General features: G+C 31.1%; 3 protein-coding genes and 1 long non-coding RNA gene across 5 annotated transcripts; 3 read left to right on the forward strand and 1 right to left on the reverse strand.

The window, feature by feature from the left end:
• Positions 1-326: 326 nt before the first annotated feature.
• Positions 327-1,878, forward strand: LOC122525590 (DNA repair protein RAD51 homolog 4-like). Its single transcript, XM_043648502.1, has 4 exons — positions 327-470; positions 555-667; positions 752-962; positions 1,043-1,878. The coding sequence occupies exons 1-4, from the start codon at positions 327-329 to the stop codon at positions 1,529-1,531; spliced, it is 957 nt and encodes a 318-aa protein (XP_043504437.1). The 3' UTR covers positions 1,532-1,878.
• Positions 1,879-1,999: 121 nt separating this feature from the next.
• On the reverse strand, positions 2,000-3,809 carry LOC122525591 (tRNA-uridine aminocarboxypropyltransferase 1). 2 transcript variants are annotated; one of them, XM_043648504.1, is made up of 6 exons: positions 3,723-3,809; positions 3,465-3,613; positions 3,066-3,395; positions 2,708-2,848; positions 2,443-2,629; positions 2,000-2,365 (listed from the first exon to the last, which is right to left on the reverse strand). In XM_043648504.1, exons 3-6 carry the CDS (start codon positions 3,294-3,296, stop codon positions 2,031-2,033), a joined length of 894 nt encoding a protein of 297 aa, XP_043504439.1. In that variant the 5' UTR covers positions 3,297-3,395; positions 3,465-3,613; positions 3,723-3,809; the 3' UTR covers positions 2,000-2,030. The 2 variants fall into 2 exon arrangements, with proteins under 2 accessions (XP_043504439.1, XP_043504440.1); XM_043648505.1 differs by having other exon boundaries at positions 3,719-3,736.
• Positions 3,810-3,816: 7 nt separating this feature from the next.
• Positions 3,817-8,225, forward strand: LOC122525556 (the record flags this gene model as incomplete). The annotated part of the gene is made up of 5 exons (XM_043648425.1): positions 3,817-4,194; positions 4,270-4,405; positions 4,488-5,364; positions 5,440-5,739; positions 5,824-8,225. Coding segments are annotated over exons 3-5 (3,564 nt in total), but the record flags the coding sequence as incomplete, so codon positions are not given.
• Positions 8,226-8,234: 9 nt separating this feature from the next.
• On the forward strand, positions 8,235-8,992 carry LOC122525620. The gene is made up of 2 exons (XR_006305832.1): positions 8,235-8,394; positions 8,688-8,992. It is a non-coding gene; the product is annotated as an uncharacterized LOC122525620 (long non-coding RNA).
• Positions 8,993-17,311: the final 8,319 nt, after the last annotated feature.

The raw sequence follows: 17,311 nt of genomic DNA on the forward strand, positions 1-17,311 counted from the left end.
ATACGAGAAAGGTTAATCTTAGACGAAATATATCGTACCACGATGTATCCTCTTCTCTCCTTGAATAATTCCATCCACTCGACTTTTTCTTCATCAGGCTAACCGCGTGCTTCACGCGCAAACACCAGAATGACGCCTGAGGTCATTTCGAGTACTTAATACGGCGCATCATCTACTTTAGAAAGCTACCTTATATTTACACTGATCTACGTAGTATGCGTTATAACGATTTGAAATTTATTGAGATAAAGGGGGGGGGGAGATTTCCTTTTACTTCGTACTAAATTTTAACTATTTAATTTTTTTTATTTATTTTTAATTATAGAATGGAACAGTTAAATTCTAATATGCATTCTCAATTATCGGAAAGCATAATTGAACGATTACGTCATAAAAAAATATTTACTGTAATCGATTTTATAATCGAGGATCAAGACAAATTAAGAGCTACTACGAATCTTTCATTTAAGGTCCGTTTAAAATTTTATATTTTATTTAAAAATCTCTTATTTTTTATATATTATAATAGAATTTTACGATAAAAATGTGTACAGGAAGTGATTGACATTAAGAAAAATCTTACAGACAAATTTGGTGGCATTATAAAAAGACCTTCAGTTTTGTGGAAATTAGAACAACTAAATAAAGTTCACACTAAAATAAGAAGGTATTTGTTAAGATTATATTGTAAATAATAGAATAGATTATATTTATAAACAATAGAAAATATTCTTAATTCATTATATTACAGTTTGGATGATTTACTAGGCGGTGGTTTAAATCCTGGTCAAATATATGAAGTATGTGGTTTATCTTCCTCTGGAAAAACACAATTATGTCTAACAATTGCAAGTAATATTGTATTATTACCTAATAGTCTTGTGAGGTACATTGATACCAAAGGAGATTTTTTTGCCTCCAGAGTAGAGAATATTTTGAAATATAGGACTAACAGCAAAGAGGTAACGTTTATAATTTTGTTAATTATATATATGAAATATATATTCAGATAGGTTTATATAAAATAACAATATATTTTTAGGAAATCAATAAAGCGATGGAGCAGATAAGAATTACATTGGTGCGAGATTCTAATAAATTACTTGTTATTCTGCAATATATAATAAATATTTTAAAACAAGAGAATGATATGCGTACAAGAGCTTTAATCATTGACTCTCTGCCAGGAATAATTTTTAAATCTTCTAAGGAGCCAGAAATGAATTTTATTTTAAATCGTTTATCAAATCTATGTCGATTTATAGCAAATGAATTTAATATACCTATCATTATAGTAAATTTAATAACTCATTGGACACTGCCAAATGATAGAAGCAGTGGATCCGCAACAAAAGAAACACAAACATTAGTAAATCCTACATTAGGAAAATATTGGCTGCATATACCCAATACAAGATTACTCATTGAAAAATTAAATAATAATTATAGAAGAATTTCTGTTTGGAAAAGTTTTCAAATTAAAATGAATTCTATATGCAATGTTAAATTAAACGAAGCTGGTGTTACATGAGTGATATATAATTTATTGAAAGTATATTAGAGAGTAATTGTATAAAAATCATAAGTTTAAGGGGATTAAAGTTGTTCATCATCTTTTGCTCAAAGCATGTGAAACTTCAGTGACAGATATGAAAAAAATTAAAACATGTAACAATGTCTCCATCATGCGTTTATTGTTTAGTTATATCAGGCTATACTCTATCTTTCATTCAGAGCATGTGTGATTTCAGTAATGGGTATGTTAAAAATGTGAATACAAACGCAACAGGAAAATAATGTTACCACCATGTACTATATATGAGCTTGTATATGTTATATCCTTCTAAGATTTTAATAATAAAAAATTAACGAGTAATATATAATGTAATACATATTTTAACAGAAACAAAAAATGAGTTCTTTTTAATCTTTCTACTTAAAAATCAAAAATACAAAAATAACAAATCATAAATATTCAAATTGTTATATAAGAATAATTTATTGAATATATTTATTTATATGTAAATAATTTATATTAGAGGTCTTTTATATGCCAATAATTTTTCATGATCATATATAGTGTGAATCTTTTCGTACATATATTTAAAGAAGTATAAAAGATTGTCATATCGGCCATCATACTTTTGATTAGAATTAGATACATTAGATGTATTTAATTCTCCAATTTTAAAATTATCCTTATTCTCTTCTCTATATGTACATTCTACTATATCAAAGGCACATGTATGAAGTTCTACTAAAAATTGATGAATCGCTTCTATTGTTGCCAAATACCATCTTGGGCTTTTCTTTTGGTGTCGCCAGAATTGTGACATTCTTGATTTTAAAATGATACATCTTAAATCTATAAATTAATATTTAGTTTCAAATTAAAATAAATTCAAGTAATGGGATGAGAATATCGTTAAATATTATACAGGCCTCTAAGTCTTTGATCTTTATATATCGACTTTGTTTGATGCCATGTACTATCGATAAAAATTGCTCTCTTTATTGGATATTCATTCCTTCCAATTCTTTCTAAAAAACTTTTCCCATCTTGTTTAACTTCCTTAACAAGTAAGCTACCGATACTTACAGCAGTTTTGCTAGGAAAAATGAGAACAGTCTGAGGGATAATGTCATTAACATATGTACAAAATGTAATGATTAACAATGAATTGTATTGCTATATATATTATCATACCTCTTCGTTCTTTACCATTTCAGGAAAATCTGGATAAATATATATCTTTACATCTTCAGGGGCTAATACGGCAGCATGGACAGCTGTACTTTTTCCTTCTATTTCTCTACGATGTTTAATAATATCTATTTTTACAGGTAGCTGTAATAATAAGAAATTTAAAATTAATATTATTTATTATATATATATATATATGGAAATATTAATGCATTGTTGACTGGCAGTTTTATACAGAAGCTAGATAGTGCAAGCTAGAGTTAACTCATAACCGGTTAATTACATTTGAACATGAAAACACGAATTAACATGTGACCGGTCAACAATGTGTTAAATATTTAGACAATTTTGTCATAGATACCTTCAAGCGTGGAAAATATTTTTCATCGATCATAGGAGTAAAACATGTATAACAAAAAAATTTTCTCGACCTATAACAATTTTCACATATTTTTCTACCCTCAACAGTATCTAAAATTTGTGCATTGTCGATCTTCAAATTTCTAAAAGGGGCCCTGTCGATGATCCTTTGATTTTCTTCCAAATAATACTTCTTATCGTCTTCAAGAACTATATTATTTCCTTCAGCCATAATATTTTTATTGCAAACAAGATCTTCAATCAATACATTAAATATTTTAACACAATTTATTGAATTAATCGTTCATTCACGTATTCGTTTGATCACATCCTTAAAATTAAATATAAAATGATGACAAATTTGTTTTATTAGCAATACATTTTAGTTCACCTTTCTCACCTTGTGTTAAGGAACGTAATCTATAAAATGTAATATAAACGTAACCCAAAAAACCCATAAAATATATATATATATCTCAAATGTCATATAAACAAGTACAGAGAGAATACTCCTACGAATATAAACAGTTTGAAGAAAGTTTATTCATCCTAGGGAAGAAAAAGAAAAAAGAAAAAAAAAATAAAATAAAATCAGTATTTTTATATCGTTTTACTAAGAAAGATGCGTTTTAAGTTTCAATGACGTATAAGCACCTACGCGTGATTCTGCGCGAGAGGTTAGGAAAAAAGAATTGTTATGGGTGGGGTCTTGATAAGGAACTCCCTCCTCCTGTTTCTGAATTAGCGAATAGAGTCGACTTGAGGGTACTTTTTATGGTCGTCGTGTTAGACAACTTTGCTTGATACAGATTTTCATTACGTACTTATAATTAACTTATTCTTAAATTAGTGTCAAATAATAAGTGTCAAATAAATTTAATCGTCTTTTTGTGAGGAATGACAGAATATAACAATCTTAAGATCATTCCAATTTCATTAAGATCTGTCGTATATTAATATTTAAGAAAAACTTTGATTTACCAAATGTACAGTGCGATACGAAAATAAAACATTTCTTGTGTTACAAGATGATTTGAGAATTTTTGTGCGTGTATGTATGTAAAATATAAAAGATAAAATATAAAATAATATAAGAAAAATTGAAATAAAAATGTTTCATTAAGTAAAAGGTGAGTTGGGTGTTCATTATCGATAATGCAGTGTCCATTACAGTTATTTCTTTCTATAGTTTTTTCTTTCTTCAGTTTACGTGTCGATTTGTTACTAACCACCAATGATTGTACATGGCCTTCAAAGATTATTTACTATTCTCTGACAACTGTGCAGAACGCTCGATATTTAACTTTAGCAAAGTTCTTTTGAGATCTATAGTTGTAAAAGGTTAGTACTGTGTAATGTAGGTTTATTTTCTTATATGTATGATTACTTGTTTAAAATTAAAAATAATTTATATTTATTTCAGGTGTAATAATATAAAATGGAACCTAATAGTTGCTTTACGGAGAAAAGAAGAATAAGAGGAAAAGATATTCTTAGAATGGATGGTCTTTTACCGCCAACCCGTCGTCTGCCAGTTTGTAATGCTATAACTTCTACGTCTCATAAGAAGAAAGAAAAGAAGTGGTCTATCGGAGGAATATTCAAACGTATATCTTCTATGCGAGATGATGACAGCTCTTCTAATGAAGAAGAAATAGTTTATTGTAAAAGGGAACCGAAGAAACCTCCCAAAATCAATAAGCAATTGGACAATATAGTACTTCATCCAGTCAAAACTAATAGTGAACGTCAGACCAAGTCTAATAATTTATTAACTGAAACTAATATAGAAAAATCAATGGAATCTCTTAATGTACACGTAGATTCTGTACATTCACGTAGTAGCGATGGTTCTTTGGAAGGTATGGGAAGGAAAATAAGAAAAAATAAAATGAAAGCACGAGTAGAAGCTAAAAGAGATCAGTTATGTCCCAACAGTAGTTCTGATGAAGATTCACGTATTTCTAATAATTCATTGACTAAATCTCAATTAGAGGATCATCATTCGCAAAATATTTGTAAAACTAATTCTTATAACAGACGTACTCGAGCTGCTAGAACAGAACGATATATCAAACGTTTGTTTAAAGAAGAAACAAGCATAGATGATGGCAATCAAATAAATTGTAAGCGAGACAGTTCTGAATGTTTTAATGAAGGACAACATAATGTTATCGTTAATTCGAGTGATATGTCTCGTCAAATAAAACATTCAAGACAATCAACAACCATGATGCAATCTAATGATCAAGTTCCAATACACAAGTCGGTTGTGTTAAGTTCTCCAAATATCAATACAGGTACAATAGGTTCTTATAAAAATTGGTCGTACAGTAATAAAAATGAATATTCTTCTACTCACAAACATTTTACAGATATGAATCAAAATAGTTTTTATGAGAAGAACACTGTTGTTGATCGTTGGGTGGAACAGGAATCAAATAATTGTTTTACACTGTCATCGGTGAGGGATATTGATCGTCAAAAAGATCACATAATGGAACAAAGATCTATGCCAAGATCATCTAATCCACCAGATCCTCCACCACGTGATCCTCGTCGTGTTCCTACTTATGCGTGCTATTCTTTTCCTTTTAATGGTAGAAGTCAAAAAAAAAGACTTTTTAATGGATATGCAAATACATACGTGGATCCAAAATTCGATTGGATTGATGGTAAACGAGCATATAGTTCAAGCGAAGAAATTACATGCATTAACAATATTACACAACATGATTCACAAAATATATTTTTTTCAGAATTCGATAAGATCAATATTTCTCCACGAGAATATACAAATAATAAATATACGTCGATGTGTAATCGTTCGAACGAAATTGAACATAATCCATGTCGATCTCTTCAAATGGATGAGCTTGAGGCTTCAAAGTGTAGAAGAAAGAACAATCGTAATAATCAACTTAGTTTGAACGTTAATGAATACGATCAGAGTGTAAAACAGATTCAATTATCAATGAACTGTGAACAAAATAGTATATATGGACGAATCTCGGCACGTAATACTCGATCCTCTAACGAACATTCGTATCTTACAAATAACGATGGGAATGAAATGAATATTGAAGAAAAGAACAAAAAGACAAAGAAGATGGATGAAGAGGCAGCTTTAGAGAGAAAACAATCATCGAAGAATCTTGAGGAAGCTATTTTCGAGTTGGAAGCAATATACAATAGTTTACGACTTGGAGATGAGGATTTGTTAGATCGTGCTGAAAGAAGAAGCATGGAAGAATTTAGTCTTCGATATGGACAACCTGAAGATAAACTAGTGGAACCTGATAGTTGTGATTCACCAGATAGATCGAAAGATGATATGGCCTATAGAAGAATGCATCCTGTTGAACGACCAACTTCTTTGTCAGATATTATTGGACAATCATCATTTTCAAACATCAGTTACCTTATCGCTTCACCTGTGCTTTCACGTAGAGACAATGTGTTTAATGAAACAAAAACACCTATTGGCATAACGCGTCGTGATGAGCCGGATGTAACGAAAGATGATGTTGTCTTTCGTAGTATACATCATGCCAATAATACTCTTAAAGTTATTGAACCTCAACCACCTTTTGGTATACCACTTGGACCAGTGACCACTGCTACAGAGAGCGACTATCTGCACACAGTGCCAAATAAATCGAATCCACCTCGTTCGCCATATATACCACAATGTGAACCTGATGTTGTTACGGATGATTTAGCTTTCAGGACACTTAGAAAGGATTCCACAACAACACCAACAAAGAATAACGTAGATAATCTAATAGAAAGTTTCAATGAATCTGTTAATGAATTTTCTACTAAAAAAAAGAGAGCCGTTAGATCTCTGTCTGCCAATCTTTATGGGCTAATAAATCAAGAGCGTATACATTTGCACAGACAACCAAGCCTCTGTGAGGTTAAAGATGATGTCGAGAATATAGATAATAATCGTAAGTCTATAGAAAAGTTAGATTATTTTAGACGAGTTGTCAGCGACGGCGAATTATCCGATCAAGGTAATACGAAGTGGTATGGTGAAAAATATACAAAAAATAATTTTGACATAAATGGAAATCATCATGATTCTGGTCCTTGTAGAAAAATGCTACGAGTTTATGTCTCGCCGTCAACGACGATGCAATGGTCGGATAAAAATTCAAACAATCGAGAAGATACGCCAACGTCAACTTTTTTCAGTGCTACCAGGCGGACTTCATCTGTTGACATTAATCAAGATTCTTGGAAACCCACTCGTAATGATTCCTTAACTGGTAAAGATAATACAGATTCAGATTTTACTGCTTACAGTCGTTTGTGTCAAGACTTAGTAAATATAATCAAAGGAACGGATGAACCAGATATAAAAACCAACGAGCAGGATGAAGTAATAATTGAAGCCAAAAACTCAATTCGTGAAAATAAAGTTGAGATAGAGCCTCTAATTACAGAATTACGTAATGAACTTCTTGATAGTACACTTCAAGAACGGTCCAATGAATTTAAGAAAAAGGAGATAAATGAAACAGAGGAATGCATTGACTCAAAGTTGGACGAAGAAAATATTTTTGAAATTGAAGATGATAAACTCGATTATTATCTTCGTATGGCGAATGAGAATGTAAAAATGATTGCAGAGGCTTTTAGCAGCGTTGCTGACCACGTACAGGATGGCCTTGACGTTGTTCTCGGAGATGATTCATCGAGCCATCTTAGAAGCGACAGCGATAACACACGTGAAACTAGCACGCGTTCGTCATCATTATTAGTAGAGGGAGATGAAAAGACAAAGGATGAAATGTCAATGTCCTCGAAAAAAGAAGATCTTGTTACAATAAGTGTAGAATCCGACGTATCTAAAGAAAAGCTTGATGTTCCTAATCTTAAAAAAAATAACGTTAGACATCCATCAGAAATTGAAATCGATCTTAACAGAGCCGTGGAAGATCTACAAATAGCTGCAGCTAGTTTAAATGGTAGCGTGCAAGAGATGACAGAATTGGAGATTCAACTTGCGAAACTAGGTGAAGGTTGCTTGGCTGTCGAAGTCGAAGACAAAATTAACAACAAAAATGAACAGGAGAAGGAAGAGAAAGGGGAGGAGGAAGAAGAGGAGAAAGAGGAAGAGAAAGAGAAGGAGAAGGAAGAAGAGAAGAAGGAGGAGAAAGATAAACTTAAATTATTTATCGTAGAGAAGAAAAATGTTATATTTGAGTCAAATATCGAACAAGGAGAAGGAGGAGGAGCAAAGAAAAATGGTGAACAGGAATGTAAGATGTTGGAGCCAATAGAAACGGAAGATGACAGTAGGCCTATTGCAGTTCGCGAAGGTGAGAGGAATGTATGGGAGGTTGATTTAAAAACGTACGAGAATTATTTCGCACGACCGATCGAAATACGTGTTCCTTATGTAACTAACATCATTACTATAACTATAACAGAATATTCCATGGTTTTACTCGCTTGCCTCCTTGCACTGCTTTTAGCAATCGTAGCAGCGTCGTGAGAACGATCTTATCAAAGTGCATTTATATGGTATGACATATTTATGGTGGGTCATGTGTTTTTTTTACCCTGGGGTTGTGCCATCGTCATTTGTATTTTCGTCTTACTAATGTCGTAGGTCTCCAGGATAATGTTCGTTCGGCATGCTATAAAGGTTACCATGCGAATATGTAAACTCGATTACCGTGATGTCGTGGATTCACGTAAGGCGGCGACAGGTGTGTGTTCCTTCTGAATTTTTCAATAAAACAAAAAGAAAAAGAAAAGAAAATTGAAATAAAAATATATACATGCAACTCTACGAATTGATTGAGGAAGAAACGATTTTCTTGTTGTTCTCGTTGTTGTTGTTGCTGCTGATGCTGTTATTGTTGCTATTGTTACTGTTGTTGGTTTTAATAAAGTTTAGACATTTGTGCCGCATCTTTTGCCAATATCTAACACCCTATTGTAAAATAATACCGTATTACGTCGCCCCTAGTTTTTTTCATTTTTATTTTTCTGAAATTTTTTTCTTTTTTCTTTTGTTTTTAGGTGAATGAGAAAAGCATTTTTCTTTTGTAGGAAATATTATTTAACATAGATCAAATTTTATAATATATACCCGAATATGGAGTTAAATGTATATAAGCATACATCAAACGGATACTATCAGTAAAGTTGCACGGGAAGCTTCTTAGATGGTAAAAGTAATTTTTAGTAAAGTGCAAAGAATACAGAAGTAAATAGAAGCACACAAGTCCCCTTTTTTATCTACCCAGTTTCATTTTAGTTACTACTAGGATCACCAGTGGACGACTTTACGCGATGACGGTACAATACTAAAAAAGAATACAATATTCTTTGATAGTATACATAGTATATATATAATTATATTGTAAGAAAATTTATAATAATTATATTTAATTCTTAGTGTCTAAATGCGTGTGTGCCTTCAGAAATACCTTTTTTATACATATATATTTTAAAAAGTAGAAGAAAGTCAAAACGAGTAGATGATAAATACAACGATGATCACCTGTAACAAAAAGAAAACTATATTAATCATACAATCAAGCGATACAATAGCCTGACATAAAAATCGTCCAATTGGCAGATGCACTTTTCTCTCAACTGAATTCTTTATTTATTTTTATCAAATCTCTATTTACCGTTGCAATGAAATTAGATTTAAACGAATGATTTTACATTTACATAAAATATATAAAAAAAGAAAAAGAGGAAAAGCACGAATATTAAGTTACTAAAAAAAAATCATATCTATTAATTATTATGCAATACTTTTAAACTGCATTATATAGGAAAGAAAAATTGCAAATTTAATAAAATACGATAAAAATGAAAAATTTTAAAGACGAAACAAGAAAAAAAATAACTGTAATATTTTCCAAACGTTATTTAAGCTTCAAAATTTAATACTACGAAAATTTTAATATTTTTGACTCTAACTAACACATATGCATCTTTCTGACGATATAGACACGAATTTGGTGTCCTAAGGAGATGGAATGGTCCATCATCTCCAATTACAACTACAAATTAATGACGAGCAAGAATGTAATATAATAAAATATAAAAATAGACTAAAGAGCTATTTTCGAAAAGTTCGAACTTGCTGTTGAACTTTTGAAAATAACTCAATAGCCTCAATAGTAGTTGCCCTCTTCAGCCACATTTAAGTGGGGGCCTCTTCGGCAAAATGCCTCTTCTTTCTTCATGCCCTAAACGCTGCTGTGAGGCTTTTTCTAAGCGCATTTTACAATGCATTTCCTAAACAATCGCACCCTAAAGAAATTCACAAATCGTACTGTTACATTTACTCGAATGCCTCAACAGATATTTGATCTAATCGATGAGCCTATTATTAACACTTTGCATTTAAAAAATTAAATAATATCAAACAAAAGCAGGAACTTTGTCATAAATCTTATGGTCTTACTTTTTTATTCGACCATTTTTATCTTTTATCTTTACTCTAGTTTGTATTTACTATACATATACAACAAATGAAGTATTCAGTAGGAATTACTAAAGAGCAAAGCGTTAATATACTTAATATTAAGCAAGTATCCAACGTATTCAGCTATCTTCACTTTTTCGAAAAAAAATTAATTTTTAAGAAAACGCAAAGACTTTTGAATCGGTCGATACTAATTTATATCTCGCGGTACAGAGCATCAGCAATATATGGAAAAAATAAAAGAAATATTTAAATGAGATAAATGAATCTAAGGATTGCTGAAACTTTGTATAATATCCGGAGAAGAAATTTGTCCACTCCTGAGTGGAAATTACAATCGCGCGACTTCTCCGGTCTCTACCTACTTACAAATTAAATAAACATTCACACCTAAGTATGCTACCTGCCTGTTAATTACCCATATTTTAAAAGAGCAAACATATATACATACCCACCCACTCACTCCACGATTCTCTCACATACCACCAGGGTGCAAAAGCCTAAACTAGAGAGCATGCCCCGGGGCACCTCCGACACCCTAGTTCAACCACGTTTTCTAAACTTATGGGAGTACGTACCAATTGCTGTAATCGGCTGCCAAGGCTAATGATTATTGCATAAAAGTCTAAAACAAAAATACAAGTATACACTAGTATATATGCATACTAGTGATATACGAGTATATCAAAGTTTATGCAAATAAATGCAGTAACTCTACTATGCAAAACGATTATCAAAAAAGAAAATTAGAAATATTTATTATAAATATAAAAATACAGACACGCGTATTTTTCATATCACACGTGATATATAGAAGTAGTGCTCTCAGTACTAAATGATGTACATATTAATTAAAAACTATCGCGAAACGATGTACAAAACACTCTACCTAATACGCACACACATGTGCAATGTACACCGTGCAATCACTAGCGCAATGACAGACGCCAAATGGGGGGGAAAAACTTAAAACTAAACCTATACTAACCGTTTCTCACCCATACGAGTAGCACCTGGGCACACGTATAGATGAGAACGCAGAAAGTATAGGGGGGAGAAACGGGAGATTAGTATATTAGAAGCTGAAAATCCTGATCTAAAAAATATGATTAAAAACACATATATACATAAGACATAAATACATTTTTATAGAAATTTATCTAAACGGCTAAGGACTCTACAATTTATTTGATAAATAAAAACTTTTATATATTTTAATATAACTTTTAATATCTTTTAATTAATATATAAAAAAAACCTCGGACGACTCCTTTCATTAAGTTGGCTGTTCTAATAAAAGAACTGGGCTTTGAGCCACCACTTAATTGCTAGAATCTATCCGTCGCGAATGAGTTTGTCTTCTTGCTCATTTATTTATAATATCGAAGTATCGATATGTTAAAATTAATCGCGATTAGATAAACTAAGTACGGAGCAATGCATGTAAGACATTTATTACATGCTTTTCTGGACGAAAACGAGTAAATAAATGCTCGATTTCACCACTACTAACCACGAACAAAACACGTAATAAAAAAGAAAGTGCATTTATTAATTGCATTATTAATTAAATGAATTTAACCGGTGAGACAAGAAAACCTATCCTGAACTAATATAAAATTTACAATACAATATACAATACAATATACAATTTTCATGAGTAATTCTTAGAAAGGAATTACTCATGTGCTCGTCAATAATTTATTGGAATAATTACAACCAGTAACTCGTGCCGATAAGGACCTTTCATCCTCGACATGATTGAGCACCGGAGGGACTTTAAATTTTTTGACTCACTGCGTAAGAAGTTCTACGATGGCTCCAAAACACTCCTACTTCGAAGCAAGTATTATAGTCTGACGATCGAAGAGTTCCTCGATTTAGTATTGAAGGAGATCCACCGAAGATCCATCGAAGATCCACCGAAGATCCATCAATGATCCATCGAAGAATTCATCCCACATCTTTGATAAGGTAGAAAGTCCGTCGTCATATCTGCAAAATAAAATAGAACAAAATGATAAGTTATCTGCAATATAATCCAAAATCATATTAAAATAAAATCGAATAAAATGTAAATAAAAATAGATACTTACAATGCAATCCAATGGGATGAAATTCAATTGCACCTTGGCGATGCACCTCGCGTGAATCTAAAAACGCGGTATAAACGAAAATAAGAAACTATAGATGAGTTTCTTATCGCGAAACCGAAATTTTATTATACGGCGAACAACACTGATTCTAATTCGCGTTTGATTTTAATTTATTATGCGCCCGGTCACTGATTTTACAACTGCTTCCAAAGACTGCTTTGCACACAGTCAATGCAAGTAAAAAGATCTTCATTGATGCACTGGCTCTAATACGCGAACAGTCTGTGCGACTGTTTAAAGATAAAAATACAACTTTACTCGAACAAACTCTAATGCAATTACTGCCTTGGTCGCAGTTAATTCAATATATATATTTCAAAAATTGTTCGCGAACGCGACGGAATTGAAATGAAAACGAACGAACGTGCTTCTAATCCGTGATTTTAATTTTATTCAAGCGATACAACACTCCCGTATATTGCTTCGCGCACGATTGCAATGCACGAACACTTGCAACACTTCACAAACACAATTCACAAACACTTCCAGCATTGCAATATTCCCATGATGATCTGAAACAGAAATAAAAACAAAATTATGAATATCATTGTTGTAAGAAAAAATTATTATAATTATTGAGAAAGTGTTTAAAATAAAAAGTGACTTACGTTTATTCTTCAGTGATGAATGCACGATGGGTATCCTACCCTTAGGATGACGATGAGCACACGTTTAAACCGAATGAAAGAAACGTATGGAGTTTCTTAACCGAGCAAACGAAACTTTAACATGCGACGATCAACACTGATTCTACTCTTTCCGATTCTTTTATTTTTTATTTTATCGATGCAACACACGAGTACTTCATTGCCTACGCGCTCGATTGCAATGATGTTCTGAAACAGAAAAAAAAAAAGAACAATTAATATCATCGTCGTAATAAAAAACCATTAAAGTTATTATAGACATTTTTGATAGAAAAATGTACTTACTTTTAGTCTTCATTGATGACTGCAGGATGAGTATCCTACCCTTAGGATGACGACGAATAAAATAAAATAAAAGAAAAAATCTGAGAAGCTGAAACATACTAAAGATTATATTATAGTACAATATTCCCTGTAAATCATTCCTGAAGGCATGGCACACTTTAAAGAATATTCTATCATAAAGAATCATTGTTAGATATAAAAAGTTGTCTAATCAGCAGTTGTCGAATGTTTTAATTAGATAACGTTAAAAATAAAATTATTAAATAGTTTAATACGCGTCACGTTCGTTAGATCTTAACTCGTTGAAGGACGGAAGGGGAATGAGCACTTACTCTTACTTACTCTTTGTCCTTGCGTCTGTCGTTCGACCGTTTTCGTTTGTTTTCGTTTTATTTCGGCTGTCTTTCTTCTCTTTTCACCTCGAGAAATTCCTGGAATATACGTAATATTCGTTATTGCCTGTAGATAGAATATTTTGTTTTCTTATTCTCTCTCTCTCTCTCTCTCTCTCTCTCTCTCTCTCTCTGTCTCTCACTTTCGTTCTCACTCTTTGTATACATTTCTGTATGATTTAAAAAAAAGAATAACGCTTACTTCGATGAATATGAAGATAAAAAAGAGTAAACACAATTGTTAGACTGAGTATATGTATTCCTGCTGGACTCTCCTAATGCTCGGTACCTAAAAAAGGAAAAAAAAGATTACACATTAGTATAACATAAAGAAAATCAAATTTATGAGTGTATGTGTACGAGCTACCTATACTTATGCATAAATGCCTGTATGTATGTGTATGTGACAGGAATCGAATTTAATACGAAATACGATCTTTGAATACATAATTATGAAAAATTATTAATTAGAGCATCATTAGAGATGGTAGTAATTATCGATACCATGAAAAAAGCTGGAAATTAGAAGAAATATTGTTAAGTAACATTGGTGAGATTTGGAGGGACGCCGAGATATATCGATGTTATATTCTCACAAATATCTATCGAAATTTTCAATATTTCGTTTTGAAAACACTCACGTATGAAAATCTTGTGTGTAGCTATCGTTTGATATATGATAGGAAGGTGTAAAATACTTTTCAATTACCTGAGTTAAACGAAATGACGCAGTACGCTGGAACATACACAGTTGACAGGTATAGAAAATGGTGGACGCCGCTCTGTGTAGTAGCTCTGCAAAGAAACGAAAGTAGCGACATCCGCTGCGAGCAATGGCTACTTGAGATTTTCCATTTTTTCCATCTATTATAGAAAAATATCGAATAGATAAAAATAGGATATAGGAACATAACAATTGTCGAAATATATACTTTATTAATCCAAACAATCAAAATTGAACATTATAAGTCGATATCTATAGAAATGATACCGTAAAACAAGATATATATGATTGCGTAGAAAAATGCATACCAATGTACATGGAATTTTTTTCTACGCAAATATTCTTTATCCTCGACATTATCGTAATCTTTCGATTATATCATTTGAAAGTCATTTGCTAGAAGAATCGATTAGTATATAGGAAAATTATTTACATTAGAAAATATTTTTTAATTACCTGAGATTAACGGGACGACGTAGCATCCGTCCGATCTCCAGCACCGACGTCGCGAAAAGAAAGAAGAATGATCAGCAAAGAGCCCTGATTGGCTGATAATTATTTCAGAATAAGTGACCAATCAGAAATTCTCAATTACCATATAGAAATGTATTTCACGCACACAAGCTTGCCCCGTCACACATACGTAACTCGCCTTTCTTCATGACCACTCTAGTCAAGCTTGATATGATAATTTATTTATTAAATAAATAAAAAATTTATTCTATTTTACTATTTAAGGTACACGTATCTTGTTAATATTTAAAAAATAACGAAAAGAATAAAGACAATATGCACTATAAACCTTATCACACAGAACAGAAAAACATACATAATTTATTTATTACAATAATTAAATATCTATTTTATTATTAATTATAATTATCTAATTATTAATCCAATTAATAATTATTGTTATCTAATTTATTTTTCTGTTAAATGTATACGTTCCTTGTTAATATTTAAAAAAAAACGAGTAAAATAAAGACAATATACACTAAAAACTTAATCACATGGCAACGTTCTGATTTAAACATTCCTTCCATTTTTATGAAATTGTTTAAACTAATATACATTTGTTTTAACGTCCTTGCGCAATGATGACTTTGGATAATAAAATTTTTATCCAGAAAAATATCACATTAAAATTATTTTATATTCAAAGTATGTTAATAAGTATGTAATGTTTAAATCAGTACATATGTGTTTAAACAATCTGAAATATAAAGAGATTGCATTAGAATATTAAAATAATTGTTAAATAATCGATAGGAATGTCTATTGTTGTCTAAAAGCTAGGAATATACGATCTATGTACCGTCCCCTTCGAAATCCACCGTTGAAATGAGCTCTTGTCCTCTATGAAAGTACTTTTATTAAACGTTGTTTATCTGACTTTCCTAACGTTACGCATGTGTATAAAGGGTGTCATACATCTAATACATAATCTTTAAGATTATAACGTTCTTATTTTAGTATTCTTTTAATTTTTGTGTAATTATTTTAATGCTTCTGCGCAGTGAGGACTTCGAGGGTAAAATTTAGCTGCAATATAAGAAAAGTGCATTAGTGCATTAAAATAATTGTTAATGTATACGTAATATACCCGTATATGGAAATGAAAAATGAGATTACATTTCTCTGAACAATTATACAACCAATATATTAAAACAATTAATAAACATTATACTAATGGAAAATGAGAATTATTGAAGTTTACCGTTATGATAGAAGAAAGCTGAGGTGTTTGCTCGTTTAAATACCAAAAAAATTGCCAGGATTCATTTTAAAATCTTGTAAACTCTTCTTTTATGTATGTACTTGATACATAAAACGATAAGGAAGTCTAATAGATACTGTGCTTTTCCAAATCTTCAAATACTTGCAAATCTGAAAATCATAGGATTGTATTAGTAATGTATCAAGCAAACTAAACTAGTCTAAATACGTATACGTATAATATTTGTGTAAGATGTCACTCTCTCTCTCTTTTTCCCCTTTTCATACTTTTTATATTACTATTCTTTATGTTATAAAAGAAAAGAGATAAACTTACCACAACAAATATCAAGATAGAATAGTAAAAGGAATTATTGTACTGACAATGAGTATATGTGTTCATATTGTATTCTATCAAATGTTTGGAAACCTAAAAAAAGTAAACATATCAAATTTAAATATGTTAACAAATAATAAAGAGAATAAAAACAATATACACTAAAAACTTTATCACACTGCACAGAAAAGTACACAAAATTCATTCATTTTATAAATCTAAAATAATTTTATTTTCCTATTAGGTGTACACGTTCCTTTATAATATTTAAAAAATAAGGAATAAAATAAAGAGGTTATACACTAAAAACCGCACAGAAAAACACAAACGTATAGAAAAGAAAACTCGTTGCAGATATTCTAAAAACAATTGACATATAGCACTGTAACCATCCTTAAAGAATTAAAATAAATTGAAACAAAACAATTGACATCCCTAATGCCAACCATGAGGGTATAAATTCCCATACTCTGTATTGATATGGAAAAATTCTTGTTATTTTAATTTTTTAAGGATGGTTACAGT

Source organism: Polistes fuscatus, unplaced genomic scaffold, assembly GCF_010416935.1.
Source record: "Polistes fuscatus isolate 324 unplaced genomic scaffold, CU_Pfus_HIC Scaffold9, whole genome shotgun sequence".
NCBI lineage: Eukaryota > Metazoa > Arthropoda > Insecta > Hymenoptera > Vespidae > Polistes > Polistes fuscatus.

What these genes read in the sequence shown, in the direction of transcription:
- LOC122525591 (XM_043648504.1), bottom strand. Translation starts at nt 3,296, where the DNA reads ATGGCTGAAGGAAATAATATAGTTCTTGAAGACGATAAGAAGTATTAT. An exon ending in AATATTTTCCACGCTTGAAG is followed by an intron (nt 2,849 to 3,065) that starts GTATCTATGACA and finishes TTATTATTACAG; the next exon opens with CTACCTGTAAAAATAGATAT. An exon ending in AAATGGTAAAGAACGAAGAG is followed by an intron (nt 2,630 to 2,707) that starts GTATGATAATAT and finishes ATTATCCCTCAG; the next exon opens with ACTGTTCTCATTTTTCCTAG.
- LOC122525590 (XM_043648502.1), top strand. Translation starts at nt 327, where the DNA reads ATGGAACAGTTAAATTCTAATATGCATTCTCAATTATCGGAAAGCATA. An exon ending in GTTCACACTAAAATAAGAAG is followed by an intron (nt 668 to 751) that starts GTATTTGTTAAG and finishes ATTATATTACAG; the next exon opens with TTTGGATGATTTACTAGGCG. An exon ending in ATAGGACTAACAGCAAAGAG is followed by an intron (nt 963 to 1,042) that starts GTAACGTTTATA and finishes ATATATTTTTAG; the next exon opens with GAAATCAATAAAGCGATGGA.